The sequence below is a fragment of the Dendronephthya gigantea genome, unplaced genomic scaffold, assembly GCF_004324835.1.
Source record: "Dendronephthya gigantea isolate DGI-Jeju-01 unplaced genomic scaffold, DenGig_1.0 000060F, whole genome shotgun sequence".
NCBI classification, from domain to species: Eukaryota; Metazoa; Cnidaria; class Anthozoa; order Malacalcyonacea; family Nephtheidae; genus Dendronephthya; species Dendronephthya gigantea.
In genome coordinates this window covers 282,722-310,196 of record NW_021163070.1, presented here as the reverse complement: position 1 = coordinate 310,196, position 27,475 = coordinate 282,722, and the positions used below count along the sequence as shown (strand labels likewise).

Genomic DNA, 27,475 nt, shown 5'->3' with positions numbered 1-27,475 from the left:
ATATGCTGTGCTTATAACATACAGGCTTAGAACATTATACGCAGTGACGTATATCCATCAATGACGAACCGGTCTAAGAAAATATAAAGAAAATTATTATCCTTATAATTGCAATATATCTTTTAGCATTACCGTTACACATATGACATGCATGCATCTAAATTTATCCATGTCTCTTTATATCTAATACGATTTCTCCCACTAAATGCTATATATTTTAGAATCTATTATTAACGCAATTAACCTATGGCTATAGCGCCTGATGTAGGGCCGCTTGATTCACATGTTTACGAAAAACACAATATTTTAAACAACAAACTATTATTTTTGGAAAGTGTGGGCACCGAACAGTGAATCATGCAGCCTTTTCTATCAATGAATTATGTACCTTGACTATCTTCCTTGAGTTAAATGTCACAAGGACATTATCTTCACACAACGAACAAAGCACCACACAACGAACAAAGCACCGCACAAAGAAAAAAGCACCGCACAAAGAAAAAAGCACTGCACAAAGAAAAAAGCACCGCACAAAGAAAAAAGCACCGCACAAAGAAAAAAGCACCCCACAAAGAAAAAAGCACCGCACAAAGAACAAAAGCACCGCACAACGAACAAAAGCACCGCACAACGAACAAAAGCAACGCACAACGAACAAAGCAACACACAACAAACAAAGCACCACTTTTCATGGACAGCTGGTTGCAAATTGAAGAGTTCAGAAACTGGCTAGTTAGGAAAGTTGGAAGCAACAAAAAGGTGAAACCATACTGCGGAATTTGCAAAAAATTCCTAACATGCTCAAAAACCGGCATAAAACGGCACTCTTTAAGCAAAAAGCATCAAGAAAATGCCAAGACGACTACCACATCAGGATCCGTCCTCCAAATGTTAACGCAAGCAACAAGTGCTGATGCTACAATGTCTATGGAAATAAAACTATGTGCATTTATCGTACAACACAATTTACCTCTTTCACTGTCTGATGACTTGACATCTATTCCCTAATGATTCCGCTTTAAAAAAAGTGATGCTTGGCAAGCAAAAGGCAACAAACATCATCCGTCAGGTGCTGGGTTTTGACTACCTCGGGGAAATGGTGTCCTTGCTGCGAGCGCGAAAATTTGGCATAATAATTGACGAAGCCACAGATCAAAGTACCAAAAAACAACTTGCAATTGTTGCCTGTTTCTTCAATGTAGCCAAATTTGAAATGCAATACTGGTTGGTGGATATGATTGAGACAGAAGATGGTACCGCACTGGGTATCTACTCAAAGATCAAAGAGACGTTCAACGGACTTAACATCCCAATGGACAACATAATTGGATACTCGTCTGATACAACCAACGTGATGTTCGGACAGTACAATTCTGTCTCTCAATTGTTAAAGTCTGAATTTCCCCACGTACAGATTATTAAATGTTCATGACATCTAATTCATTTGGTGTCCTCCCAGGCTGCTCTAAAATTACCAAAGAGTGTTGAAGATCTATGCCGAGATATATACGCCCATTTCCATCGGTCCTCAAAGAGACAGGATGTATATCAAAAGTTTCAAGCTTTTTTTGGTGCCGAACCACTGAAGCTGCTATCCCCCTGCCAGACGCGTTGGCTTTCTTTGGAAGATTGCGTAAACCGGATCCTTGAACAATACCTGGCCTTGACCCATTATTTCACACTGACCGCCAGAGACGACCCGTCCCACTCCAATGACCGCATTTTAGCCTCCTTGCAAAACCGTTTCGTTCAAGCTTATCTTGAATTTTTAAAGTGTATATGAAATGTCACCACGGTCTCAGATGTTTTTATGGAATATTGTATTTCATGATTTTATAAATTTTTTGATAATTTTTTTAATCTGAAATTTTGAGAAGAAAACAAAAAAAATTGCCTCCAAAAGTATCCTCGTTGAGGTATTTTTTGTCAACCGGAAGTTATACGCATGTGACGTCACAGTATGGATCAAATTACTTGCGTGTTGTTTTGCGCTTGTAATCTTATAAGCATGTTTAATTTAAATGAGCTGTTACTGCTTGCAATACGTTTAAACTTCGTTTCATTTATGGAAACTGAATTAAAAATAAAGAAAAAGCGTCGTGGTGGGTCTTACTGTGTTGCTGGAGGCCCTGGCAACATTAGTTGTACAAATGGGGCATACACGGAGGGAATTTCGATGCACAAATTCCCGTCAGAGAATCGCAAGCATGTCCGAACACAATGGATACGCTTTGTTCAAAGGCATCGACCGATGTGGCAACCCTCGACAACATCTTGCCTTTGTTCTGTTCATTTTGCATCGGATTGTTACACGCAACAATTTACTTTTGGTTCTGATGAATCACATTCAAGGAGAACCTTAAATCAAGATGCGGTTCCCACCATAGACGTCGCTGGTACCACTAGCAGTCAAGTAGCTTCAATACCGTCGCAACGTGAACGCAGAAAGGTCTTTATGATTTCTTTTTCATGAATAAAACATTAAATTATTAAAACTCATTTAAAACTTATTATTATGCGATGTTTAGATATTACGTGATGCAACAGCCTCTATTTCTCGTGCGGCCGAAATACCTATGGATAGTGAAGAATCCATGACTGGTGAAACCACACACGAAGGTGATCCAGCAGGCAGTCTAAGCTGCGAGAAATGTGAGGAGCACAAAGCTGAAATTCGAAGACTCAGGAGTGCTTTCAGCAAATGCAAGCGACGAAACAAAATGAAGCGGGAATATATTAAAAGACTCGAAAACCAGCTGAATGAATTTGAGGTGTGAAACTTTTTTGTTATGTTTGTTATCTAAAATCCATATAGTGATAGCTCTATTGTGTCATGGTAAAGTGATACAGATATTCCTTATTGCTGCAACTATTTCTTACCCAAACACTGAGAAATTCTGTTTGTTTTGTAGGAAACACATGATGTACCACATGTGACAACAGAATCTGCATCATATGAACCAAAAAAAGATGCCTCTTCCAGTGAAGAAGATTGCATCTCTGATATGTTGCTTGATGTTGACTCGTGTGAAAGTGAGGTTGAAAAATATGTGAAAGATCCTGATTGGTCACAGCTGGAAGAGTTGGTTAGTGAAAGTGATGATGACAATGACGATGATGACAAAGATGAAAGTGAAAAAGAAGAAAATGTGCAAAAAAGGAAAACAAGAAATTTTATTCGGTAAGATAACATTTTGATAAGATGTAGATATAGAGCGAGAAGGTTATGAAAACATTAGGCAGAGTGCTCAATGGAAATCCAGAGCATAATAAATATATATGTATAATTTACTAGTTTTTGTACTAATTTTTTTACAGGACTGATGAGAAGTCGCCTGAAAAAGAGCGGAAATTTCTTGTATTTTATTCATGTCTGCTCTCTCTGTTTAATTTGTTTTGCTTTAATTGCAAAGAAGGAAAACCAAAAGTGTCAATGAAGATGAATGGCACAATGGTAACTGTGTTCCAAGAGTGTGACAGATGTAATGGTAATCCTTTTGTGTGGAAGAGTCAGCCATACTTGCTTGGTAAACATCCTGCTGGTAACATCCTTCTAAGTTTGGCAATACTCATGGCAGGTGCTTCTGTTAGCAAAGTGCTACTTATTTGTAAGCATCTTGGCTTGATGGTCTACACTGTTCGAACATTTCTTTACATCAGAAAAAGTATATGTTCCCTGCTATTGTCAAACATTGGCAATCTTACAGCACTACATTGATGGAGTCATTAAAGAGGAAAGAGAACCTGACATGGTGTGGAGATGGGAGGTTTGACTCTATGGGGCACAGTGCAAAATATGGTGTGTACACCATGTTTTGTAGCAACATTGATAAATGTATACATTTTGAATTAGTGCAGGTAAAGTTTACGTAAAAAAATTGAAATCTGTTATAGGATGTTAATACGAGATTGCTTCATATTTCAATAGAACATAGTAATTAAGTTTGACAATTTTTCTTAGGCAAATGAAACTGGTGGTAGCACACAGATGGAGCTTGAGGGTGCCAAAAGAAGTTTCGACCATGTAATTTCTTCAGGTATAAAAATTGATACCTTTGTATCTGACCGTCATAAAGGTATTGCTAAATAGATTAGGTTAAAACACCCTGGTACAAAACATCTTTATGACATCTGGCATGTTATACGGTCTTGCATAAAAAAATTGGTGAAGGCCAGCAAGAAGAAAGGGCATGAAATTTTAAAATATTGGACAAAGGCAGTGCGAAACCATCTTTACTGGTGTGTCCAATCAACAAAGGCTAACTTCCATGAGCTGGTCATTGCAAAATGGGTGTCTCTTGTCCGGCATGTTTCCAATAGACATGACAGTCATGGTGAACTTTTCCCACAATGTGCTCATGATGATGACATTCTTCAAAGGAAATGGATTAAAATTGGTAAGAACCACAGATTTTAACATTAATTTGGATTCCTAAGTGGATTGCATCATCACATATAGATATATAAAATTATAAGAAATCAGTTAGCAGTGATCTAACTTCAGATCATTTTGCTGGTCCAAATCATTCAAGTTAATTGCTGCAGTAAGGAAACCAATCTCTTTTCCTCTAACTGTTATAGGAACTCCTGCATTTGACAAGTTTCAGGAAATTATCATGGACAAAAAATTGTTGAAAGATATCGCCCATTTATCACCTGATCACCAGACTAGTGAACTCGAGGGGTTGCATTCAACACTAAACCATTGGCACCCAAAGATGTTGCACTTCTCATGGCTTGGCACATATTGCAGGTAACTTAATGTGATATATCTTAGTTTCAAAAGTTTGAGAACTGTGCAATTACAGTACATTTGTAGCTCATGTGACTGATAAGATTCTTTTACTGGATTATGAATATTTTTTTTATAATGATAGGCATATTTTAGCATGCTTGCATTATAATGAAAACCTAAGAAGGACATCCAAGCAATCAAAAGATGGTAGTGTATATACTGCAGTCACCTATCCAAAATACAAACTGGGAGAAGAAGTTGTGCGTGAAGTTAAAGTAGAACCCACCTATAGTAAGTACCTAAATTAAAATGCTAAAGTGTTCTGAAGAAAAATTTTAGTAATGAAACTACAATGTAATATGGTAGAAAAATAATTTATTCTGTTATTTTCATGTTAACTATTTACAGAGTATGTTGAGGATATTGCTGAGACATTACTCTCAAGCGACAAAAAAGAATTGGAAAAGGTTTGAATGATATAAAGATTCCAGCCCCCTTGACTAGTCAATTCAAAGAGAAGCGATCAAGACAAGAGGCTATAGAATATCAACAACAAAGGAAAAGTAAAGTCCAGAAACTTTTCCCTGAAGGTAAATCTAACTATAGAAGATTAACAAAAAAGTATAAAGCAATAAAATTCACAATTAGTTTTGATTTGCATTTTTAGCCTCTCAACAAGAAACTCAAGAAAAAGAGTTGCATGCAGATACTTGTCAACAAGAGAATCCAGGAGCAAGAAGGCAAACAAGAAGGTGTAAAAAATGCAAACAGCCAATGAAAGGTCATCCCAGAGGTCATTGTCCTTGACAAAACATGTTCTTTCATTTTATTCCCTTGCTGCTGAAGGTAAATAACCTGTCTGTGCCCCTTGTACAGCAAACCTTTCTCTAAGGTTGTGATAAATGCATGCTGGCAGTGGCCGGGTGTTATCCCATCCCATTGTTCCACACAACCAACGGATTATAAAACGATACCAACTGCACGAAGGTACCTGGAAAAGATGAAAGAAATGTTTTTAAGAAAAATATATTAACAATAGTATATAGTGTGGCAATAGATAACCTTAATACTAACTCATTCATTGGTGTGTTTTGTTCCCGTCGCATATATCGCCCATCTCTCCTTTCAGAAGTGGACCGACCTGTTCCACACAATCTTACAGTCAGAGCATTGTATTCCGCATGTGTTGTTATACATTCAGGTTCCCGGCCTTCAAAAGTATTTTTCCATGGCTTCACCAACTTCCTTGCAGCATCGGAATTCCAATGAGCCACTAAGTGTTGATCACTACAATTGTTGCATGTACACCTAAAAATAAAATTTTTTAAAACTGTTAGTGCCAAAGGCCATGGCACATGATCCTCAAAACAAATATTTTGTGAATCTGAATGTTTTCCATCAAAGACCCCCAATACTGAACCCTTCAAAAATATGAAATAATGGATGGGAGACAGTCAGACAGAGCTTACCAATGGCACTATGAAATTGTGAAATTGCCACTACTATATATTGGAAAGCCTGAGAGATTTATGCTAAAAATAGCTATGTTTTACAAATGTATATGCAATTAGACAGGTTTTTTTCCTAGGTTTTTTGTGAATAGATTTGGTCATTTTCGTGTAAATAGATTTGTTAATGATCCAAAAAATACATTTTCGATTCATGGATCGTAAAGTGTGCAAAGGGAAGGTTGTTATTAGTCTCTAATATTTCTCATAGAAGTCCAATCTTATTGATACGGTATAAAAAATATTAAACTTACCAATCTTGCACAGATATTGTCCTTTCAAAACGACGTTCTAAAACAATTCTTGGGATGTTGTCGGGATCGTCATTCTCTAAAAGATTTTCAGATTCACTGGCGCTGCTATCATTTTCAGACGCTAAAGGTTCATCTTGGTAAGGTTCTATCGAACCAATATCTACTTCTCCATCGCTTGAACTATTTTCAGCTGAATCGCTAACATCAGTGGATGTTATGGAACTAGTGTCCGACTCAGACATTATAAATAAATGGATTATTTTGACGAAAATTTGTCTAACTTCAGCTGTTTACCTTAATGCTGTATATAAAAATCAACACGCAAGTAATTTGATCCATACTGTGACGTCACATGCGCAAAACTTCCGGTTGACAAAAAATACCTCAACGAGGATACTTTTGAAGGCAATTTTTATTGTTTTCTTCTCAAAATTTCAGATTAAAAAAATTATCAAAAAATTTATAAAATCATGAAATACAATATTCCATAAAAACATCTGAGACCGTGGTGACATTTCATATACACTTTAAGCTTTCAGCTCAGTCGTTTGAACGGTTTTAATCGGCTTTTTCAAAGTGAGCGACCTCTTCTTCATACTCTAAAACATGAAGTAGAGAACTTCATCAAATCGATTGCATGTGACTTCATGAAAGTCGAAATCGTGAAGACCACTCCCCAAAGATCTCAATCCTGTGGACGTCAGTCAACACATGCCATTACACCAAACCTATCTTGGTTTAGGTGCGTCAGCTACTCGTCACGAAATTGAAGCCGGAGCCAGCAAAGAAGACGTCGACAAATTTTTTACAGACTGTAAAAACTTTCTAATCGAAAGTATTTCGCAGATACAAAAAAGATTCGATTTAGATGCAGAAGTACACGGAATTGTAGAGTGTCTCTTGCCTACCAATGCTGCTAATCGCAAGCCAAGTTCCTTAGAAAGAATTAGAAAGAAACATTGTTGATCAACCACGGTGGTGTACAGACGTGTTAAAATTGCTCTGTGATACTTAGTCTGTCTTTTATCAAATAGTGGTTTGAAATTACGATATATAACACCTTTTAACAACTATAGACAACACGTAACCAAGTGTTGGATATATAGTTGAAAGAATGTCGGGTTTTATTGAGAAAATATTCCTTGCCTGGACAGGAGATTTGGACTCACTTAAGCAATTCTCGAAGGAAATCCTCAAACTAGACGGCGAATGGTCACAGCCTGGAGCGGACAGGAAGAAGCTTACTTTTGGTAATTCAACTATGGTGTGGCGAAAGAACAGTAAATTACTAACCATTGATGGTGAAAAGTCAGATGAAATCAAGAAACAGATTTGCAAAGTAATACTCGAAGATAGCTTAACCTTGCTAACGCCGCCATCGCAACTGCAATCAAGCATGACGACAGATGCATACATGGATGATATTGAGAGCCTTAAAACAGGACAAACGTTAAACAGTGAATTAATTCAATCTCTTGCATTCTCTGTTTCTCAGTTAACCTCTTTAATCTCTCGAGAACAAGGAGATGAAGTTAAGATCAAAAGTACGGATAAATCTGTCGTTGAGCAGTACGAGAATGCAAATACCAGATGTCCCTCTGTCTCAAAAGGATTAACCGATTCGTCTAAGAACAATAAAAATGAACACATTTCGCCTATGAACGAAAATGCGTTGGAATCTAATGACTGGGAAATGCTCCATATCACCTTAAACGAGCCAAATACCGACACAAATCCAACTAACATTCAACAATGTAATGTTGGAGCTCCACCTGCTACAAGTATAGGTACCCAGACTACCGAGGAAGATATACCAGTTAAATCCCGTGTAAATCCCCTGCATAGAAATTTTGAAAATCAGCTCACTAACTACAAGGCGACCCAGAGAGTCAAGTTTGAAAGGCTAAGACCCCATCATGTCAAAGCAAAAAGTAGAAAAACAACTAAAGCAAAAAAATCAATTCACGAGCATAATGAAACTCAAGAAACAAAGAAACCAAAGAATTCACCACAAGCTGAAAACAATAAGATCGATGAGTTAGAAAGAAAGATAAATAGTATTCAAAAGGAAAACAAATCACTCAAAACAATTATACAAATACAAAAGGATGAGTTTAATCAAGCACTTAATGATAAAGATGACAATATAAATCCTCATCCCTGGCATGTAATCAAACCAAAACAATCCATCAACTTGAAAAGCAACCAAAACAAAGGAAAACTTTTCAAACTCAAAAATCGAATCCCATACCTACCTCAAATCAATATGAAAGCGTTCAAAACAACGAAATTGGAAAGACTGTGATTGATCTCGATGAGCCAACTAATGTAGGAGACAAGGATAAGGATTCCAACTTCACTCGTATGCCGAAAAAGCATGGGTCCTCAGTGTTAATCGGCGACTCGATACTTAAAGGAATTCACCAGCACCTAATAACGAAAGCTACTAAAACTAAAACGCTGGTTAGATCCTTTCCTGGAGCTAAAATCGAAGATTTAAAGCATTATTGCGTTCCGGTCTTAGCCTGTAAGCCGAAACATGTTATCATACACTGTGGAACAAACGATTTACGTAATAGAAATCCACAAGGAATGACTAAACAGATGGGGGAATTGTGTGATCATATCCTCGATAAATGTCCGGATATTCATATCACAGTATCCTCGCTTACTACCAGAAAGGATGACCTAAACAAGAAAATCACTGAGGTAAATGAGCAACTTAAATCATTTTGTTCAGAAAAGAAATTTAACTTTTTGCTACATGCCAATATTGACAGTGAGTGCCTAAATCAATCTGGGCTTCATTTAAATAAACTTGGGGATTCTACTTTAGCAAAAAATTTTATTGAAACAATAAAACGTTTTTAGCATAGCGCCTGTATATTCTCCAAGTTGCAGCAGCCTACCAATACATGATTTGACCTCTAAAAGCACGCCTAAATATTCGTGTGCGAATAGTAATGATTCTATATCAAATGAAACTCATTATAATAAGAGCAAACTGGATACCCTAAAAGGGTTTAGAATAGCTCATCTGAACGTCACCTCCCTCCCTAAATACATCGATCAAATAAGATCTTACCTAGTCAACAAACCATTAGATATTTTCTCATTCAACGAGACTAGACTAGATGAGTCTATCAGCGATACAGATGTATATATTCACGGATATAACCTCTATAGAAAAGATAGAAACAGGCACGGTGGTGGTGTGGCTATCTATGTTAGGGACATCTTGAATGTGAGAGAAAAGTCTATGTTTGTCCCTGAAAATATTGAAGCCGTTTGTCTAGAGATTACTAAGCCTAAATCTAAACCGATATTGATCACTACTGTTTATCGTCCTCCGAGTTCTAATGTTAACTTTATGGACGAATTAGAAAACTATTTCCACATTTTGGACGAGCAAGACAAAGAATTAATTCTTACAGGGGACTTAAACTGTGACCTTTCTCCTCTACATTTATTATCTCATTCACGTAGGCTTTTGGATATTCTTGAACTGTTTCAAATGAAACAAGTAATTACAGATGCTACACGTATAACAAGTACCACAAAATCTTTACTTGATATAATTGCGACAAATCGCCCTGAAAAAGTGAGGGAAAGTGGTGTTTTCCACCTAGGAATCAGCGATCACAGTCTCGTGTACGTCTGTCTCAAGATATCTCTACCTCGTGAAAAACCTAAGATTATAGAAAGTAGAAACTTAAAGAACTACAACATCAATGATTTCAATAATCATATTTCTCACATGCTGGGTAGTCTAAATTGGGTACACAAAAATCCAGACCAATTATGGGATCAATTTAAGAATGCTTTTAATCATGTGTCGGATATTTATGCTCCAATGAAAACAAGAAAAGTCAGCAGCACATATGCTCCATGGCTAACTACCGAGATAAGATGTGAGATGAACAGGCGAGACTATTTAAAAAAGAGAGCAGTTAAAAATAATTCGGAAAGCCTTCATCGGGCCTATAAAGCAAAGCGAAATGAAGTTAACAATTTAATTAAATCTGCAAAATTTCGATATTGCAAGGATAATATTGAGTCAAACAAACATAATCCAAAACAGATGTGGAAGAACATTAACCAGGTCATCAGTGGAAAAGGTCGGTGTTCTAAAACCACCACTATAACCACAATTAAGGATGATCTGGGTAATACAATCCACGACGAAAAACTAATAGCTAACCAACTCAACAAATATTTTGCAGAAATTGGCCCAAAACTATCAGAGAAAATACCAACAAGTCTTAGAGATTTTTCTGAATTTATGGACCCAGTAGACTGTAGTTTCCATTTCACCGCAATTAAGGATGAAACAGTCTATCGAAAGTTAATGAAGCTCAAATCTAATAAGTCAATCGGATTAGACAAAATCCCCTCTAAACTGATCAAGGACTCTGCCAGCGTCATCACTCCTTATCTGAACAATATTTTTAACCAATCCCTATTGGAAGGCATTTTTCCAAACGACTGGAAAAAAGCTAGAGTTTCTCCGATATTCAAATCCGGAAACCGAGAGGAATGCGATAATTATAGACCCAAAAGCATTTTATCCACCGTATCCAAAATTTTTGAAAAAATTGTATTTGAACAGTTAAGTCAGTATCTTTCTACCAATAAGGTTTTAACAAAGTTTCAGTCAGGGTTCAGGAAAGGTTTCTCTACTTGTTCTTCTTTACTAAGAACAACAAATCAATGGCTTGTCAATATGGATAATGGTTTAATAAATGGTGTTGTCTTTCTAGATCTAAAAAAGGCTTTCGATACGGTTGATCACAATATATCGATAAAAAAACTAGAAATTTATGGCATTAAAAATAATGCCCTTCGTTGGTTCATCTCATATCTAAGTTATAGAAAACAGGTATGCAAAGTGGGGGTGTCTGTTTCAAATAGTGAAGAGGTCAAAACAGGCGTGCCGCAGGAGTCAAATCTCGGTCCTCTTCTTTTCTTACTTTATATAAACGATTTACCAAATTGTCTCGATTCTTCGGTACCAGCAGTTTTTGCTGATGATACTAATATTACAATTAGTGGTGTTACCGCAAGCGAGACTCAAGATAAGTTAGAAAGAGAACTGAATAGAGTTCATATGTGGCTTTTAGCCAACAAATTAACTTTAAACATTAGCAAAACTGAGTATATGCTTATTGGATCTAGACAAAGATTGTCCCAAGTTAGTGCCGATCCAATTATACCTATAGGATCTGAGGGTATTAACCGTGTTTCAGTAACCAAAACACTAGGTGTTGTAGTAGACGAATGCATCACCTGGAAAGACCATGTTGACAAAGTGACAAAAAAAGCTGCAAAAGGGATAGGAATGTTGCGTCGATCTAAACACTTATTTGATAAAGATACGCTTAAAACCATTTATAATGCTTTTGTTTTACCTCATTTTGATTGTGCGCTGGTATGGAATAATTGTTCCAAAACCTTGCAAACAAAATTGCAAAAGCTCCAAAATAAAGCTGGTCGAATAATTACAGGTGATTGCTACAGAACTCCCTCTGATATTGTTAGAACTAAGCTTTCATGGGACACTCTAGAGGCTAGGAGAGAGAATCAGTTGGAAAATTTAATGACTCAAATAATGAAAGGTAACTCAGATAATTACCTTTGTGATCTTTTTACGATCCGTAATAACCAAACGTATGAATTGAGAAGTAACAATCACACTCTCCATATGCCTAAGCCTAACACTAATGCATTAAAACGTAGTTTTAGTTATAAAGGCGCTGCAATTTGGAACAATATTCAATATCAATAATGATATTTTAACATAGTTCCTCCATATTTTAATATTTTAATATTTTAATAGTTCTTCTTTTAATATTTTTAACTTTGTTAACACACGGCCATCTGAAAATCAACCTTTTTATTTTTGCATGTACATGTATTCTTAAATTTTACAATAGTTTAAATAATTAGGTTTTTATTTAATTGGTTGAGATGCTACCAAAAAAAAAGAGACAAAAAAGCCAGCTTACCGGTCCACGTAGTGTTGAGTGGGGGAGAATACGCTCGGATCAAGACTGAAACGAAGCCTCACGTCGAGAAAGAGGGTGAACCGATCGCAGAATACACTAGACTGGGCTGGTTCATAATGTCACCAGGAGAGGAATTCGACAAAAATACTATGCTTATGACTCAAACTAGCCAGACAGACTACAAGGAACTCTGTCGTCTAGACGTACTCGGGTTAGCTGACGTTCCAACACACGATCAAGGAACGGTGTACTCCGAATTTAAAGAGCAATTAACGAGAGATCCAGCAGGATGGTACGTAACGGGGCTGCCTTGGCGAGGAAATCATGCAACCTTGCCAAACAACAAACAAGGAAGTCTACGTCGTCTGAACCACCTCACGAAGCGACTGCACCAAAACGGCCTTACCACTGAGTACGACTCCATCATCCGAGAACAACTGAACGAGGGGATTGTTGAGAAAGCACCGGAAGTCCCTAGCAACAAGGAATTCTACATTCCACATAAGGCGGTAGTTAAAGAGAGTGCAGAGAGTACCAAAATGAGAATCGTGTACGACGCCTCCGCGAAAGCCAAACCTGATGCCCCATCCCTCAACGAGTGTTTGAACCCCGGTCCCCCCCTCCAGAACAAACTTTGGGACGTTTTGGTCCAACAACGCGCTTACCCAGTCGTAGTAGCCGCTGACATTCGAAAGGCGTTTCTGCAGATTCGGATTCGAGAAAACGAACGTGATTGCCTCCGTTTCCATTGGCAGAAAGAACCACACTTAGAGATCGAAGTTCTACGTTTCACAAGAGCATTGTTTGGGCTGATCTCGTCGCCATTTCTTCTCGCCGGAGTGCTCGAAAGCCATTTTGACGCCTGGGAAGGGAAATACCCGGACCTGATACGAGAGTTGCGGCGCAGTTTATACGTTGATGATCTGCTGATCGGGGGCCAAACTGTACTGCAGGCTCGTACGCGAAAGGAAAAGGCCATTGAAGTCCTGGACGATGCCACTTTCCAATCACACAAGTGGCACTCGAACGTTGAAGAGTTAGAGAGAGACGGTGATCGGTCCCAAAATCATGACGAACAATCGTTTGCGAAACAACAATTTGGAGTGCAACCTGGTGAAACGAAGATGCTTGGTTTGAAATGGAATAAAGTCGAGGATACCCTGTCGATCAATTTTCCTGAAGATGAACATCCCGTGACCAGACGCGGTATTCTCCGGCAAATCGCAAAGATCTATGACCCGTCTAGTGTCACCACTTACACTAGAAGGGAAGCTGGTGTACAGAGCAGCCTGCGAGTCGAAGACGCCGTGGGATGCCAAACTCAATGACAAACTGACTCAGCGTTGGAAGAAGTGGGAGCAAATCACCCCCAAGATGGAGACGACACCGCGGGCGATTGTAGACCATAGAGAACCGGTGGATGAGCTAGAACTTCACGCGTTTGGAGACGCCTCTACACAAGGTCTACTCAATCGTGAGACAAAAGTCGGGAGTTACGCAACAACTTGTAGCTGGGAAGGGTCGACTCGCTAAGCAAGGGCTCACTATCCCTCGGTTGGAATTGGTCGCAGCACACATGGCCACCAACCTTGTGACGAACGTGGGCAGCGCCTTACAAGGACTTCCGAAGACCAGAGTACTCGGATGGTTAGACAGCTCAGTTGCCCTACATTGGATTCGCGGTAACGGACAATATAAACAGTTTGTGGCAAATAGAGTCGCCAAGATCCAACTTCATTCAGAAATCGAGTGGCGATACGTGCCTACCCATGACAACCCTGCTGACCTAGCCAGCTGCGGAGGGACAGTGACCACACCGTTGTGGTGGACTGGGCCCGAGTGGCTACAAGACCACGATCGTTGGCCAACCAACCCAATTACCGAAGCTTCAGCAGATTCAGAGGCTGAAGCCAAGATCATCAAAGAAGTCTTGTGTGTCGCACGAGTAGAAGATATGAAGACGGACGACTTCGATGACCTTCTCAAAAGACGAGATTTACGACGCGTCCTGAGAACCGGTGCGTGGATTCTACGGTTTGTTCGCAATTGTCAAAGCAAGCAAAAACAACGCGGTCCGTTGACAACTCCAGAAGTGAGCGAGATGAAGACTTGGTGGATCAAACGTGTCCAACTCCAAGACAGTTCAACACCACATCACGAGCAAACCAAAGTCGCCCTCAACCTGCAGAAAAACGTCGACGGTGTGCTCGAGTGTCGGGGAAGAATACAAGGGAAGTACCCGACGTATCTACCTCCTGACGCGCCGTTTACGAGGAAGTTGGTGCAGAGAGTGCACCTCGAGACACTGCATGGTGGCGTTGGGTTAACTATGGCCGCAGTGAGAGAGGATTACTGGGTTCCAAAGCTCAGACGGTTGGTAAAGTCTATCCAAAGAGATTGTTGGGGTTGCAAGCGGTCCAGAGCAACGGCCTTCGCAACACCCCCTCCTGGTCAGCTTCCAGAAGACCGAACCACCGGAGAAACAGCCTTCGAAGTCGTGGGAACTGATTTCGCAGGGCCAATACGGTATAGAAAAGCTGCGAAGCAAGAGGGAAAGGCCTATCTGGTCATTTTCTCTTGCAGTTTGTCGAGAGCTATCTACCTAGAAGTCATTCCTAATCTTGAAACGACAACCTTTATCCCATGCTTGAAACGGCTAGTGGCTCGGAAGGGTCGACCTCGAGTTATCTACTCAGACAACGGTCAGACATTTGTGAAAGCGGCGAAGTGGTTGGTTCAAGCGGTGGAAGACGAACGCCTCCACAGCCACCTAGAAGAGTGTAGCATCACATGGAAATTTAACCTGTCAAGAGCACCCTGGTGGGGCGGGCAGTTCGAGAGACTGATAGGTATAGTGAAGAAGGCAATGCACAAGACGATCGGGGGAGCAACGCTCACTTGGCAAGAGTTAAGCGAAGTCATGTTAGATATCGAGACCCAGATAAATAGACGCCCTCTGAGCTACGTGGAAGATGACGTTGAGCTCCAAACTCTTACCCCGTCTACCTTCCTATTTCAAAGGTCGAATCAACTACCCGAGCAAGAGCCCTGGCGAAAAGAAGAGAAATCCCTACGAAAGCGGGCCAAGTTTTTGATCACTTGCAAGGAGAACCTATGGAATCGCTGGCGGAGAGAGTATCTCACTGCGCTTAGAGAGAGACATAATTTGACACACCAGACAACGAAGTTCAAAGTCTCGGTAGGGGACGTGGTCATAGTAAAGAGTGACGACAAAAACAGAGGAAATTGGCCTTTGGCTATTGTACAACGAGTCTTTCCGGGGAAAGACGGAGTCATTCGCGCAGTTAAACTGAAGACAGCTAAAGGAACACTCGAGAGACCGGTCCAGCATCTTTACCCCATGGAGCTTGCAAGCGAGAGCGTTAAACCAGAAACAAACACACTGAATCCAGATGCTAAACCTTTCCGACCAAAGCGAAAAGCTGCTGAAAAAGCTGATGAACAAATTATGAAGATCGCAGAGTTTGAACGAAAACTATTTTAAGACTAAAGACATCCCTGACATTATCGACATTTTTCTATATATTCATTGTTATGTTCTATTAAAGTCTCCTTCATAACATGTATCTCCCATATAGGAGCTACATGGGGGGAGTGTGTCGGAGACTGGGGTTAATTGGGTATTGATTTAGCATAATGCAATTAAGACGCGCCAATCATAAGTGAGACGATATAATCTAATATATATATATACAAGGGACGAGGGGGAAAGAAAAGTGTTCTGAGGGACGTGAGACAGTGATGAGAATGTGACTTGTGATTGTTATTAGTATTTGAAATAAATTGTAGAAAAGTGACTTTTAGTGGACTACATTCCTTTGGGAGGCAGGAAATTCACTAAACCCATTTCTCATAAGATTCTTTGAAATTCTTGCGTCTTTATCATTTGCAAACGTAGCTGTAGAAAGAATCTTTAGTCAACTTAAATTGGTTAAAACCGATCACCGAAATTCTTTAAAGTCCACGACTTTGGTGTCGTTACTCCAAAGTAAGATGCAAATGAAGAATAACCACTGGTGTGCCGCCAGCCTCAAACCAAATAAAAGAGTTTTGGAGCTTGCTTCAAAAATGAAGTCAAGTGCTACGGATGAGGAAGTTAGAGAACTAAGAAATGACCTTCTTAAAAAACTGTAGTTTAGATTAAATATCAGATATAAGGCTAGTTTCAACTCAGGAAAAATCTCCTTTGGATCGGAACGGACAGGGAAATTTCTAGGAAATTTCCTTTGCCAGTGATTTCGCAGGCGGCGTTAATACAAAGGAAACTTTCTTGTCCTGTCCGATCCAAAGGAGAATTTTCCTGGATGGAAACTAGCCTATAATCATACAAGCTCTATATTTCGAAGTGTGATACTAGGTCAAAGTAGAATTTATCATAGAGTAGCATCACTGTTCATGTTAAAATTACGATTGTGTTTTTATATTGCAACCGGATTGAGCTTGTTTAATGTTAATTAATTATTGCCCCCATTTTGTGACGTTTGCGTGATATTTACATTTACTTGATCCAGGGAGTAATAGCAAAGTGCTTATTTTAACCATGTTCTAACTGATCTCGCATATCTCTTTTGATTTTGGTGACAAAAGTTGTAAAATTGTTGAAGGAAATATGAAGGAAATTTTGACATTTATGAAGGATATTTTGGGTCAAATAAGGAGAAAAAAAGGAATTTTCGGTTTTCAAATATGGAAGCACTGGAAACAATGAATATAGCCTGGCTAAAACTTTTTCATCTAAAAAAGAAATGGAGGAATATTGTACCATAAGATACATGTTCCAAGCTTGACCATTTGTAAATATAGAAACCTCAAAAAGAATAATACAAAAACAACTTCTCTATTACCTAAATTTTAGCAGTAATAGAGAAGCCTTTCATTTTAAAATGAAAATCTAGGATATGTATTTAGCCCTTGCAGATTTGCTCAGGGTGCAAAATGTTACACTAGGCCTTACCAATAATTATTATCCTTTATGCCAATGTATTAGTGATTTCCAATCTTGGAAACTTAAATCCGTGCAAAAATAGTGAATCTGACATTCATTTGGATGATTCTTGACATTTATCTGACATTCATCTTGATGATTCTTAGGACAAGTGTGAAATTAGTAGGCATGCCTACTAATAAGTACTATACATTTTAAGAGAATTTAAGTACTAAGTAACTTTATTGCATGGCAATTTACATGATTTCAAGAATCATATTAATTAAAATTTAATATGCATTTTAAAACATCACATTTTAAATAGTTATTTTTAGTCTAAAAGGTAAATTTCACAGTACACACTATTTTAATATAGTTGATAATACCTTACCAGAGGAAGCCATGTCACTTTTGCCACACTATAAAGGTTAGAAAAATTAATGTTAAGGCATAGTTTAAAAAAAAACTATTGCTTTATATTAACGTTTTGTAGACAGATGATGGGTCAAATCCTGAATAATTTTTATGAAGGATAGTATCTGTGCCACATGCGGGTGGCAAAAAGCCAGAATCTCGCAAATCGTATGAGCGAAGTATTCAAACAAAAAAATTTACATAATTAGCACATAAGTATTAAATACATGAATGTTAAGAAATACATAAGATCCTGAATAATTTTTATGAAGGATAGTATCTGTGCCACATGGGGGTGGCAAAATGCCTGAATCTCGCAAATCGTATGAGCGAAGTATTCAAACAAAAAAATTTACATAGTTCGCACATAAGTATTAAATAATAATAATACATATAAACACCATCTTACTGTTGGTTTTACGCAAACGAATTGTTGTTAAAAGTTATTTTCCACATTTTATATCACAGTTGAAGAAAGCCCAAAAAAGTAATAAAGTATGTATGGGGTATTTGCAAATGATGTGCTATCAAGTTGTTTTTGTACCAAAGTTATTAAAATTATCGAATGATGTTGAAGAAAATCCTGGTCCCCAAACCATTAATGATATAGTTGATCCAACATTCACTGTATGTGGTGACTATAATCAAGGCAATGATTTACTCTTTGGATCAAATGCTTGTAAGCAATGTGTTACAATGTCACTCTGTGCTATTATTAATAAAGAAATTAAGTCAGTCAATATTTGGGATAAATCAGTTCTTAACACTATATTAAATTATGGTAATGATTTATATAGTATAATTAGTAAGAGCATCAATAAAAGTTATTTACTATTAATAGATGTCCCCATGTTTGTTAGCATAGATGACCACACTTTTCATTTACAGTAAAGTGATTCCTTTTCTGGAGGATTATCAACATGTGACAACAATTTCCCTTGTCTTACACTTAAAAATGCTTTTAACAAGGTTTTTCTTAATTTGAATTACAAAAGTACTTTGTTAACTGTGGATATGAATACTGTTGCCATCATAATGCCTTTTCCTGGTGTGTTTAATGTGTTCGATTCTCATTCACATGATCGGTATGGAATGCCATCTGCACTGGGCTATAGCCTTTTGATTTCAATTGAAGGTGTGGAAGACCTTGCTTTATATTTTCATGCAACATTGAACTATTACATTAATGATACAAATATTGCAACTCCATTTGAGTTGAAGGGTGTTAGCATAAACCAGAGTAATTTGTTAAGAAGCAATCAGATAAACATTCCATTTTCAAAACAAAACTATCCAAGTACTGGGACATGTAATGCACTTGTAAATAAAGACTCACTTCACACTAACTTGAAAGATGTCACAACAGTCCAAAGTTCTCCACAAACGCCAAGTGAACGTCAAAGGAATAAAAGACAGAGAGAATCTGACGAACAGCATACAAATAGGTTGCTAAAAGCAAAATAATATTACCATTTGAAAAAGAAAAAAGTAAACGCAACAAAAGAAAATGAGTCTCTTGAGGAAAGAAGGAAAAGACTTGAAAAGAGAAGACAGAATACTAATTTAAGAAGACAGGCTGTTGCAAACGAAGAAAAGGAAGCAAGACTTGCAAAAGATCGTGAAAGAAAGAGAGCTTCTAAAAAAATTCCTGCTCTTCAAAAGAAGGTAAGAGGAAAGGTGACAAATCACAATCAATTGGAAATGAAACTTCAAACCCTGTGAGTTATAGCTTGTCTAATGAAAAAAGTAATGAATTGGCTCTTGTGAGAAAGTTTCATAACTCTGTATCTGCTGGACCCCTGTACATTTGCACTTGCTGTGACCAATTATGGTATAAACATAGTGTTTTGCCTGCAGACAAACTAATACTGGTAAATCCTGACATAACTATGCATCTACAAAATATAAAAAGTGTTGATAATATTGAATGGGTTTGTCAAACCTGTAACAACCACTTAAAAAAAAGGAAAGTTCCCACCTTGTGCAATTGCTAATGGCATGCAATTTCCAAAAAGACCTTCTTTCTTTGATCTAAATGAACTAGAATGTCGACTTATTGCTCCTCGGTTAGCATTTCAAAAAATTTTTCAGGCACCAAGGGGTGGTAAACTCAAAATTACTGGTAATGTTGTCAATGCGCCTACAGATGTAAACAGCACGGTGAATGTGCTGCCCAGATTATCGCATGAGACAGGTACTATTAAAGTTCAACTTAAACGAAGATTACAATACAAAAGCTCTGCACTTTCAATGAATATAAGGCCTCACAAAGTAATGCAAGCAACTACTGTACATGGTTAATTAACACAAGTGCTTTGTATCAAGATCAAGGAATCATTATGAACCAGAATTGGTTGAGAAACCTGCAAGAGTCATTGGATATGACCAGTGATATTGAAGCATGAAATGGTGCAGATGATCTAACAACATCAAATCTCCCGGAAGATGAATGGAGTGAAGATGAAGCAGAAATACCAGCTGGAGTAACTGATAGTATGTTGACTCCTCCAGACTTTGTTAGTGATAGTGAAAAGCAAGAAATCTATAATGTTGCTCCTGGTGAAGGCAATAGGCCATTGAGTATATTTAGAGATCAGTATTCTGAAGAAATGGCATATCCAGGAATATTTCTTGGACAAAAAAGACCAGATGATAAACAAAGGCTAAGAAGTGTTTATACTATAGTGACATATGTAAATCTGAGTTAAGAAGATCTGATCGTCGAGCTGCTATGTGTGGTGAAAATATATTCTTTAAGGCTAAGAAGTTACTAATGAAATTCTTAATTGGTCAGTCACAGATTGCGCTCCAAAAACACAATGTAGGTAACAGAACACTTACTGCTGGAGACCTAAAAACCACAGAAGGTTTACAAAGTTTAATAAACCATGATGATGGTTTCAGATTCTTGAAAACTCTTAGGGGTTCACTGCCTTATTTTGAAAGAGCCAAAAAGGACTTGTTTGCCATGATTCGTCAGTTAGGACCAGCATCTATATTTTGCAGTTTCTCATCAGCAGAAACAAAATGGAATCATTTATTGAGAATTCTTGGTAAACTTATTGATCACAAGGATTATAGTGATGACGAATTGAACAATCTTACCTGGGAGGAAAGGTGTCGACTAATACAAAGTGACCCGGTAACCTGTGCAAGACATTTTGATTTTTAGTTCAATACTTTCTTAAAAGATGTTTTGATGAGTGAGTTTGCTCCATTAGGAAAAATTAAAGATTGGTTTTAAAGAGTTGAATACCAACAGTGGGGATCACCTCGTATTCATATGTTGATATGGCTTGAAAATGCACCAGTGTTTGGTGTTGATAAAGATTAAGATGTTGTTGCTTATATTGACAGCATAATCACCTGTAGCAAACCCGAAGATGATACAGAATTACTTGATCTTGTGAATAGACAAACACACAGACATTCTCATACTTGAAGGAGAAAGTCTAAAAATATCTGTAGATTCAACTATCCACAACCACCAATCTGATGTACTCAGATTCTTTATCGACTCGATGGAGATATCTCTTCGACTGTTGCTAAAGCCAGCAAAGAATTGTGGAAAGAGATTAAAACGAAACTAAATGATTTTAAGGAAGGTAAAGACATCAGTTTTGATGAATTACTGCAAGAGTTAGGTGTCTCGGAACGGCAATATATCCTTGCTATACGATCATCTTTGAATACTCCAACAATCTTCTTAAAAAGAAGTCCAAATGAATTAAGAATTACAATCCTGTTTGCCTTCGGGCATGGAGAGCAAACATGGACATTCAATATGTCTTAGATGTATATGCATGTGCAATGTATATTGTATCATATATTTCCAAAGGTGAAAAAGGCATGAGTGAATTACTTCGTAAAGCTTGTGCTGAAGCGAAAGAGGGGAATACAAACATCAAACAGCAAGTTCGTGATATCGGCAACAAATTTTTGAATTCTGTTGAAATATGTGCACAAGAAGCAGTTTATATTGTTCTGCAACTTCCAATGGCGAAAATCTTCTCATAGTGTAATTTTCATTAACACATCTACTCCTTCTAAAAGAGTCGAATTACTAAAACCATTAAGTGAAATAGAGAAAATGTCTGATGAATCTAGATATGAAAAGATATGTAGAACAACCTGATTGTTTGCAAAATGTGACACTCGCCGATTGGGCAGCATAGTACGACTCTTGTGGTCAAAAAACATATAGGAAAACAAACAAGCCTGACGTTGATAATCTTCCATTAGAAAATAATGACGATTTTTTTACGCTAAATGTCGTTCGATTTACAGTGGTGTTGCTAGGATTTAAAACGTGTCCCGCGAGGTGTCAAATGAAAGGGGGACCCCGCCGGAAATTTTTTGAATCCAGACCCTCGGAAATGGCATTTTCGGCAATTTTGAGATTGTTAAGAGGCTAATATGCAGTGTATATATATATATATATATAAGTACCAGAGAAGCATTGGAAGAGTCCATTAAAGGAAATGAAACAGTTAAGGCTGCTTTAGACAAGGTGTATTGCTCCGTAGGGGATGTAACCCAAGCTCGAAGTGCCGGGCAACTTCCGCGGGGACCTAGTGATATCTACAGTGCCAGATGTGCCGCGAAGAAAAAAGCTGAGAAGGCGAATAAAGTTCAGGGAATTTGGGAACTGCTCGAAAAAGCAAAGAGCGAAGAAAAAGGAAACGGTGATTCTGCCTTTATCAGAGAATGCACAATACACCCCAATTTCCTCGTTATCCTGGCTACCGATCGGCAGTTGCGTGAAGTTAAACATTTCTGTACAAACCCGAGCAAGTTCTGCGTGTTTGGAGCTGATCCGACTTTTAACATTTTCGAGGAAAACATCAGCTTGACTGTAACTACGTATAGAAATTTGAAGCTTCGTCACGGTTCAACAAAGAAACCTCCCGTTTTTCTCGGTCCTATCCTCATGCACCAGCGCAAGGATTGGCAAACCTTCTCTAGATTTGCCAATACGCTAATCACTCTCTGTCCAGATCTTGAGGGAATCTTAGCGTGTGGTACCGACGGAGAGAAAGCTCTCATCCAAGGATTCCAGCGGAATTTTCGCTTTGCGACGTTTTTGCGGTGTTTCATACACTTCAAGGACAACGTTAAGCGAGAATTACAAGAACGAGGATTTTTACCTGCAACCAAGAGGTTATTTCTTGCCGAGATCTTTGGAAAACAAGAGGAGGATATAAAGTACTCAGGCCTAGTTGATTGTGCCAGCAGCGAAGAGTTTGACGCCAAATTTCAAGCTCTGGAACATGGGTGGAACGAACAAGAATCGGCGGAATGTTCTTCTAGAAAATCGACAACATTTCACGAATGGTTTCTCCGGGAAAAGGTAAACATTAAATTATGCTCTAAGAAATTAAAAATAAAATGGTATGATGGTATTTTTTGTCATATGTTGAACACGTAATATTGTTGTTCCTGATTGATTAATCGCGTCAGTTATTATTGAAACACTTTTCACGATTAAGGCTGGTGTACGTCACGTGAACAACATTTTGGCACTGGTTATGACATCATACATGCCGCATGAAATTGAATTGACATCGCGCTAGATCTGCATGAGATCACCATTATGGTTCATTCAATATTGATATTCGAAAAATTGATTATCATCTCCCCACCCTTCGATCGCGCCCCAGAAACTCCCATTCGCTCAGAGCTCTAACCAATTGAGCTACGGATGGTCCGGTTGCTGAGTATGACCGCAAGTATGTGTGTGTAAAGGTAGAGTGCATTGTGCCGAGTGTGGGTGAATAGCCTTCACTTTAAATGTTACGATGCGTCCAACCGGAATCGCAGGGCCACTGGTTCAAGCCCAACACCTACAGTTTCGCAACTGCTCGCGGTCGGGCTTTAAAATTGTGTACACAAGTTCCTTAGTACCACCACCAGAGAAATTCACTATAAATATATTTATGTTGTCTACATCCATAAAAGCGACAAAATGCGGGCGCTATTACAAAAAATATTTGAAATATATTGACGTGACGTGTGCGCAAGCGTCACTCTTGTTAAATAAATGTTGAATGAGATCTACTTTATTTACAATATTACTCAATTTTATTAATTTAATAGGCAAATGATATGAAGACCTCGATGCTTTCGTCAGTTCGTATCGAAGCCGGTCTTGGTGACCCTCCGAAAGAATACACAAACAATGACACGGAAGAGGGAAATTTTATGATAAAACATTGCCTGAAGTTTGACACGAAGCAACCTCACCAATTTATAGAGGAAATAAAAAATGTCGTAGATGCGCAATTTCGCGATGAAGACCGAGCTGTTTTTGGAAAGGGCGCATATGAAGTTCGACCCGAATTCCAACATCTGGCTGTCAATGATCGGCAATGGAGCAAGCTCGGACCAGAAGAGAAGATGCGAAAGCTTGAAACATTCTTGAAGAGTGACATGGATAACAAGAAAACGGTTCAAACGGAGGCAAGTAACCCTGGAAGAGACGAGCTCACTTCAACAAAACTTATATTGCCAGTAACTGCATCTTCTTGTGGCGATACGACAGTGCCAATGCCAATTTTATAATCCATGTTTCAGCGAGCCAATCGCCTTCTCCAAACATCCAATCTCGTTGTCCCAAAGCCAGGAGCCTCGGACGGTTCGTACGTTGTCGCTGGCTACAAAAACACCATACACGTTGTAACGCCAGGGAAAGGAGGGTCATTGAGGTGCGACGCTGGCTGTGTTAACCGGTCAACACACATATGCGAACATGTGTTGGCTGTGGCACACGCTCGTGGGTCATTCCAAGAGTTTCTAAAATGGTACCAGAAATCCAATAAAGGTCCACAACTTCTTAACATGGCTTTGGACGGTGGTCCCAAAACCGCTGGAAAGAAACCCAGTAGGTGCAAGAAAACAAACAAAGAAAAACCACCGGTAACAATCATCACTGACCTTCTGCAAGAAGCAGAGGCAGCACCATTCCCTATCAATCTACCAACCACGACAAATGTTCCACCTGTTTCACAGAATCCTGCCTTTATATCCTCGCATCCAAGTAATTCCACCCCGGTCTTAATGCAAGCAGATGCAGCGTCATTGCCCGTCAATTCACCAACGACGACAAATGTTCCACCTGTTCCACAAAATTCTGCATTTTCCAGAAATTTCGTGTCCTTACATCCAAATTCCACCCTGGTCTTAATGCAAGCAGGCCCAGCCCCATTCCTTGTTAATCCAGCGAACACGACAACTGTTCCACCTGTTCTACCTGTTTCACAGAATCCTGAATTTATATCTTTGCATCCAAGTAACCACCCGGTCTTGTTGCAACGTATTCCACCAAACATTTGCTCTGCGTTTCCTTCAACGCAGCAACACAACCAAGCAACCAGGCCTCTTTCACGTCCACAGACCAGTCAGCCTCAACAGTCAAGCTCGGTCCCTTCTAACTATTTCACGTTGCTATGGGTGCAACAAAGAAATAAAAAGATGACCTGGTCATCGTCTACCGCGATGTGAGGGTATACAGGTCCAAAGATACAGGTCAACTACAATATTCGCAGGCGCCCCAAAATGCGCATTTTCATCTGAAAGCCGCGTGTGTCCGAACAAGGTATCCTAATTTCCCTGGTTCCAGTGCTCTGCTGGTGCCAAGGGATTTTAGATCACAATTTCGTCCGCAACACATCGAAAGGCTTACAGCGGAATTTTCTGGATGTATAGATCCATGATGGTGCACTGTGGATTTGTGGACAGAGCTCGACGAAAGTGTGACAATGTTCCTAAACTATTTCATAACTGTTTTGTTTCGTTTCGTTTTGTTTTGTTACTGACTAATTGTATCCATGAACAAATGATAACGCCCTCACAATGTAGTTACACGATTGAATGAGATTCACCCGTTTTCATACTAATGCGGCGTGACAGAAATATGTATTATCCATTGTCAAGTTTTGGGATAATTTAAAATAGTTATTTTTCGCTTACCTTGACATAAGATTCCACATTGCCATGGATTGTCTTGCAGTATTGATGAATTATTCACCGTTTGGCCAGCAATAGACTATAGAGTCTATAGTGTTGATATCCACCATCCTGTGAGCACAAAACTTGATTTTCGCAACACAACTATGAACTTCCAGGCTCGCGTAATTATGAAAACGGGTGTAACATTGGCAACATGCCATACATTCAATAAGTATAAATTGCAAGTAAGTATACAGGGTGTATCAAAAAAAATGTCCCAAATGTAAAAATTCCATTTTTCAGGATATTTTGCAGAATTTGGCAAATTTTTGTGTTCCTAGAGATAGTTAAGACTTATCTGGTTTACCTAGGCCAAGTTTGGTTTTTCATTAACAAAATTATGTTACCGGGGGGGTGGTTCCTTTCCACTGATATTGAGAGGGTTTGCGCGCGAAAATGTGAAGCTGAAATTGAGATATTATTTAGCTGTCTAAAAGTAGGAAAGCTTTTTAATAAACTGTCAAAGTTTCAGGAAAAATAATGCATACTGGGAGCAACGCGCGACGCCTAAAGGTGACAAATATTTCATTGCGCGCAGTGGATTAAATGCATCGTTGATTTTAGCATGACCGATCTCATACAAGGTGGGCAAATGAATAAATTAAAGCAAGAAACTAAACACAAAAACAAAGCGATTTATTCGTGATGTTAATCCTCAGCATGTCCACCATTTCATTCTAAGCAAACTGCGGCTTGTCTGAGCATACTAAACACTGAACAGCGAACCATTTGTCTGTCCATTCGCCTAGATTTGCCGGTGGTCGCGTATAGGCGATTTGCAAGAAAAAATTTCGAACGAAATGGATAATTTGAGGCCAGGACAGACAAATGTGGTTCGCCGTTCAGTGTTTCCATGCTCAGACGAGCCGCAGTTTGCTTAGAAAGAAATGGTGGAAATGTTGAGGATTAAAATCATGTATAAAAATCTTGTTATTAAATCGCTTCGTCTTCTTGTTCAGTTTCTCGCTTTAATTTATTCATTTGCCCAGCCTTGCATGAGATCGGTCACGCTAAAATCAACGATGCATTTAATCCACCGCGCGCAATGAAATATTTCTCACCTTTAGGGGTCGCGCGTTGCTCCCAGTTTGCATTATTTTTCCTGAAACTTTGACAGTTTATTAAAAAGCTTTCCTACTTTTAAACAGCTAAATAATATCTCAATTTCAGCTTCACATTTTCGCGCGCAAGCCCTCTCAATATCAGTGGAAAGGAACCACCCCCCCCGGTAACATAATTTGTTAATGAAAAACCAAACTTGGCCTAGGTATACCAGATAAGTCTTAACTATCTCTAGGAACACAAAAAATTGCCAAATTCTGCAAAATATCCAGAAAAACGGAAATTTTACATTTAAGACATTTTTTTTTGATACACCCTGTATATATACCTTAACTTACTAGTAAGCATCCTAAAATTTGTAAACAATTGTAATAATTTTATCGGGCATTGTGTTACATTTTCGATGATAAAAGTAAAGACGAAACCTTACTACCACAGTAACCCAAGCAACAAAATATCGGATTATCGTCAGAATAAACGTAGTCAGAGCTCATCGTGCGACGGCGTATCTCATTCAATTCAAGACGTGAAAATGAATATCGTTC

At 38.6% G+C, this 27,475-nt stretch overlaps 2 protein-coding genes and 1 pseudogene across 2 annotated transcripts; all 3 read left to right on the top strand.

Annotated features, from left to right (window-relative positions):
* Nucleotides 1-2,594: 2,594 nt before the first annotated feature.
* Nucleotides 2,595-5,513, top strand: LOC114530133 (annotated as a pseudogene).
* Nucleotides 5,514-12,618: 7,105 nt separating this feature from the next.
* LOC114530132 lies at nt 12,619-13,830 on the top strand. Its single transcript, XM_028551721.1, has one exon. The coding sequence runs from the start codon at nt 12,619-12,621 to the stop codon at nt 13,828-13,830; it is 1,212 nt and encodes a 403-aa protein (XP_028407522.1).
* A 248-nt stretch (nt 13,831-14,078) lies between these two features.
* LOC114530131 lies at nt 14,079-16,007 on the top strand. The gene has a single exon (XM_028551720.1). The coding sequence runs from the start codon at nt 14,079-14,081 to the stop codon at nt 16,005-16,007; it is 1,929 nt and encodes a 642-aa protein (XP_028407521.1).
* The last annotated feature ends 11,468 nt before the right edge of the window (nt 16,008-27,475 follow it).

Coding starts and splice junctions, on each gene's coding strand:
- LOC114530132 (XM_028551721.1), top strand. CDS start 12,619: ATGTCACCAGGAGAGGAATTCGACAAAAATACTATGCTTATGACTCAA.
- LOC114530131 (XM_028551720.1), top strand. CDS start 14,079: ATGGCCACCAACCTTGTGACGAACGTGGGCAGCGCCTTACAAGGACTT.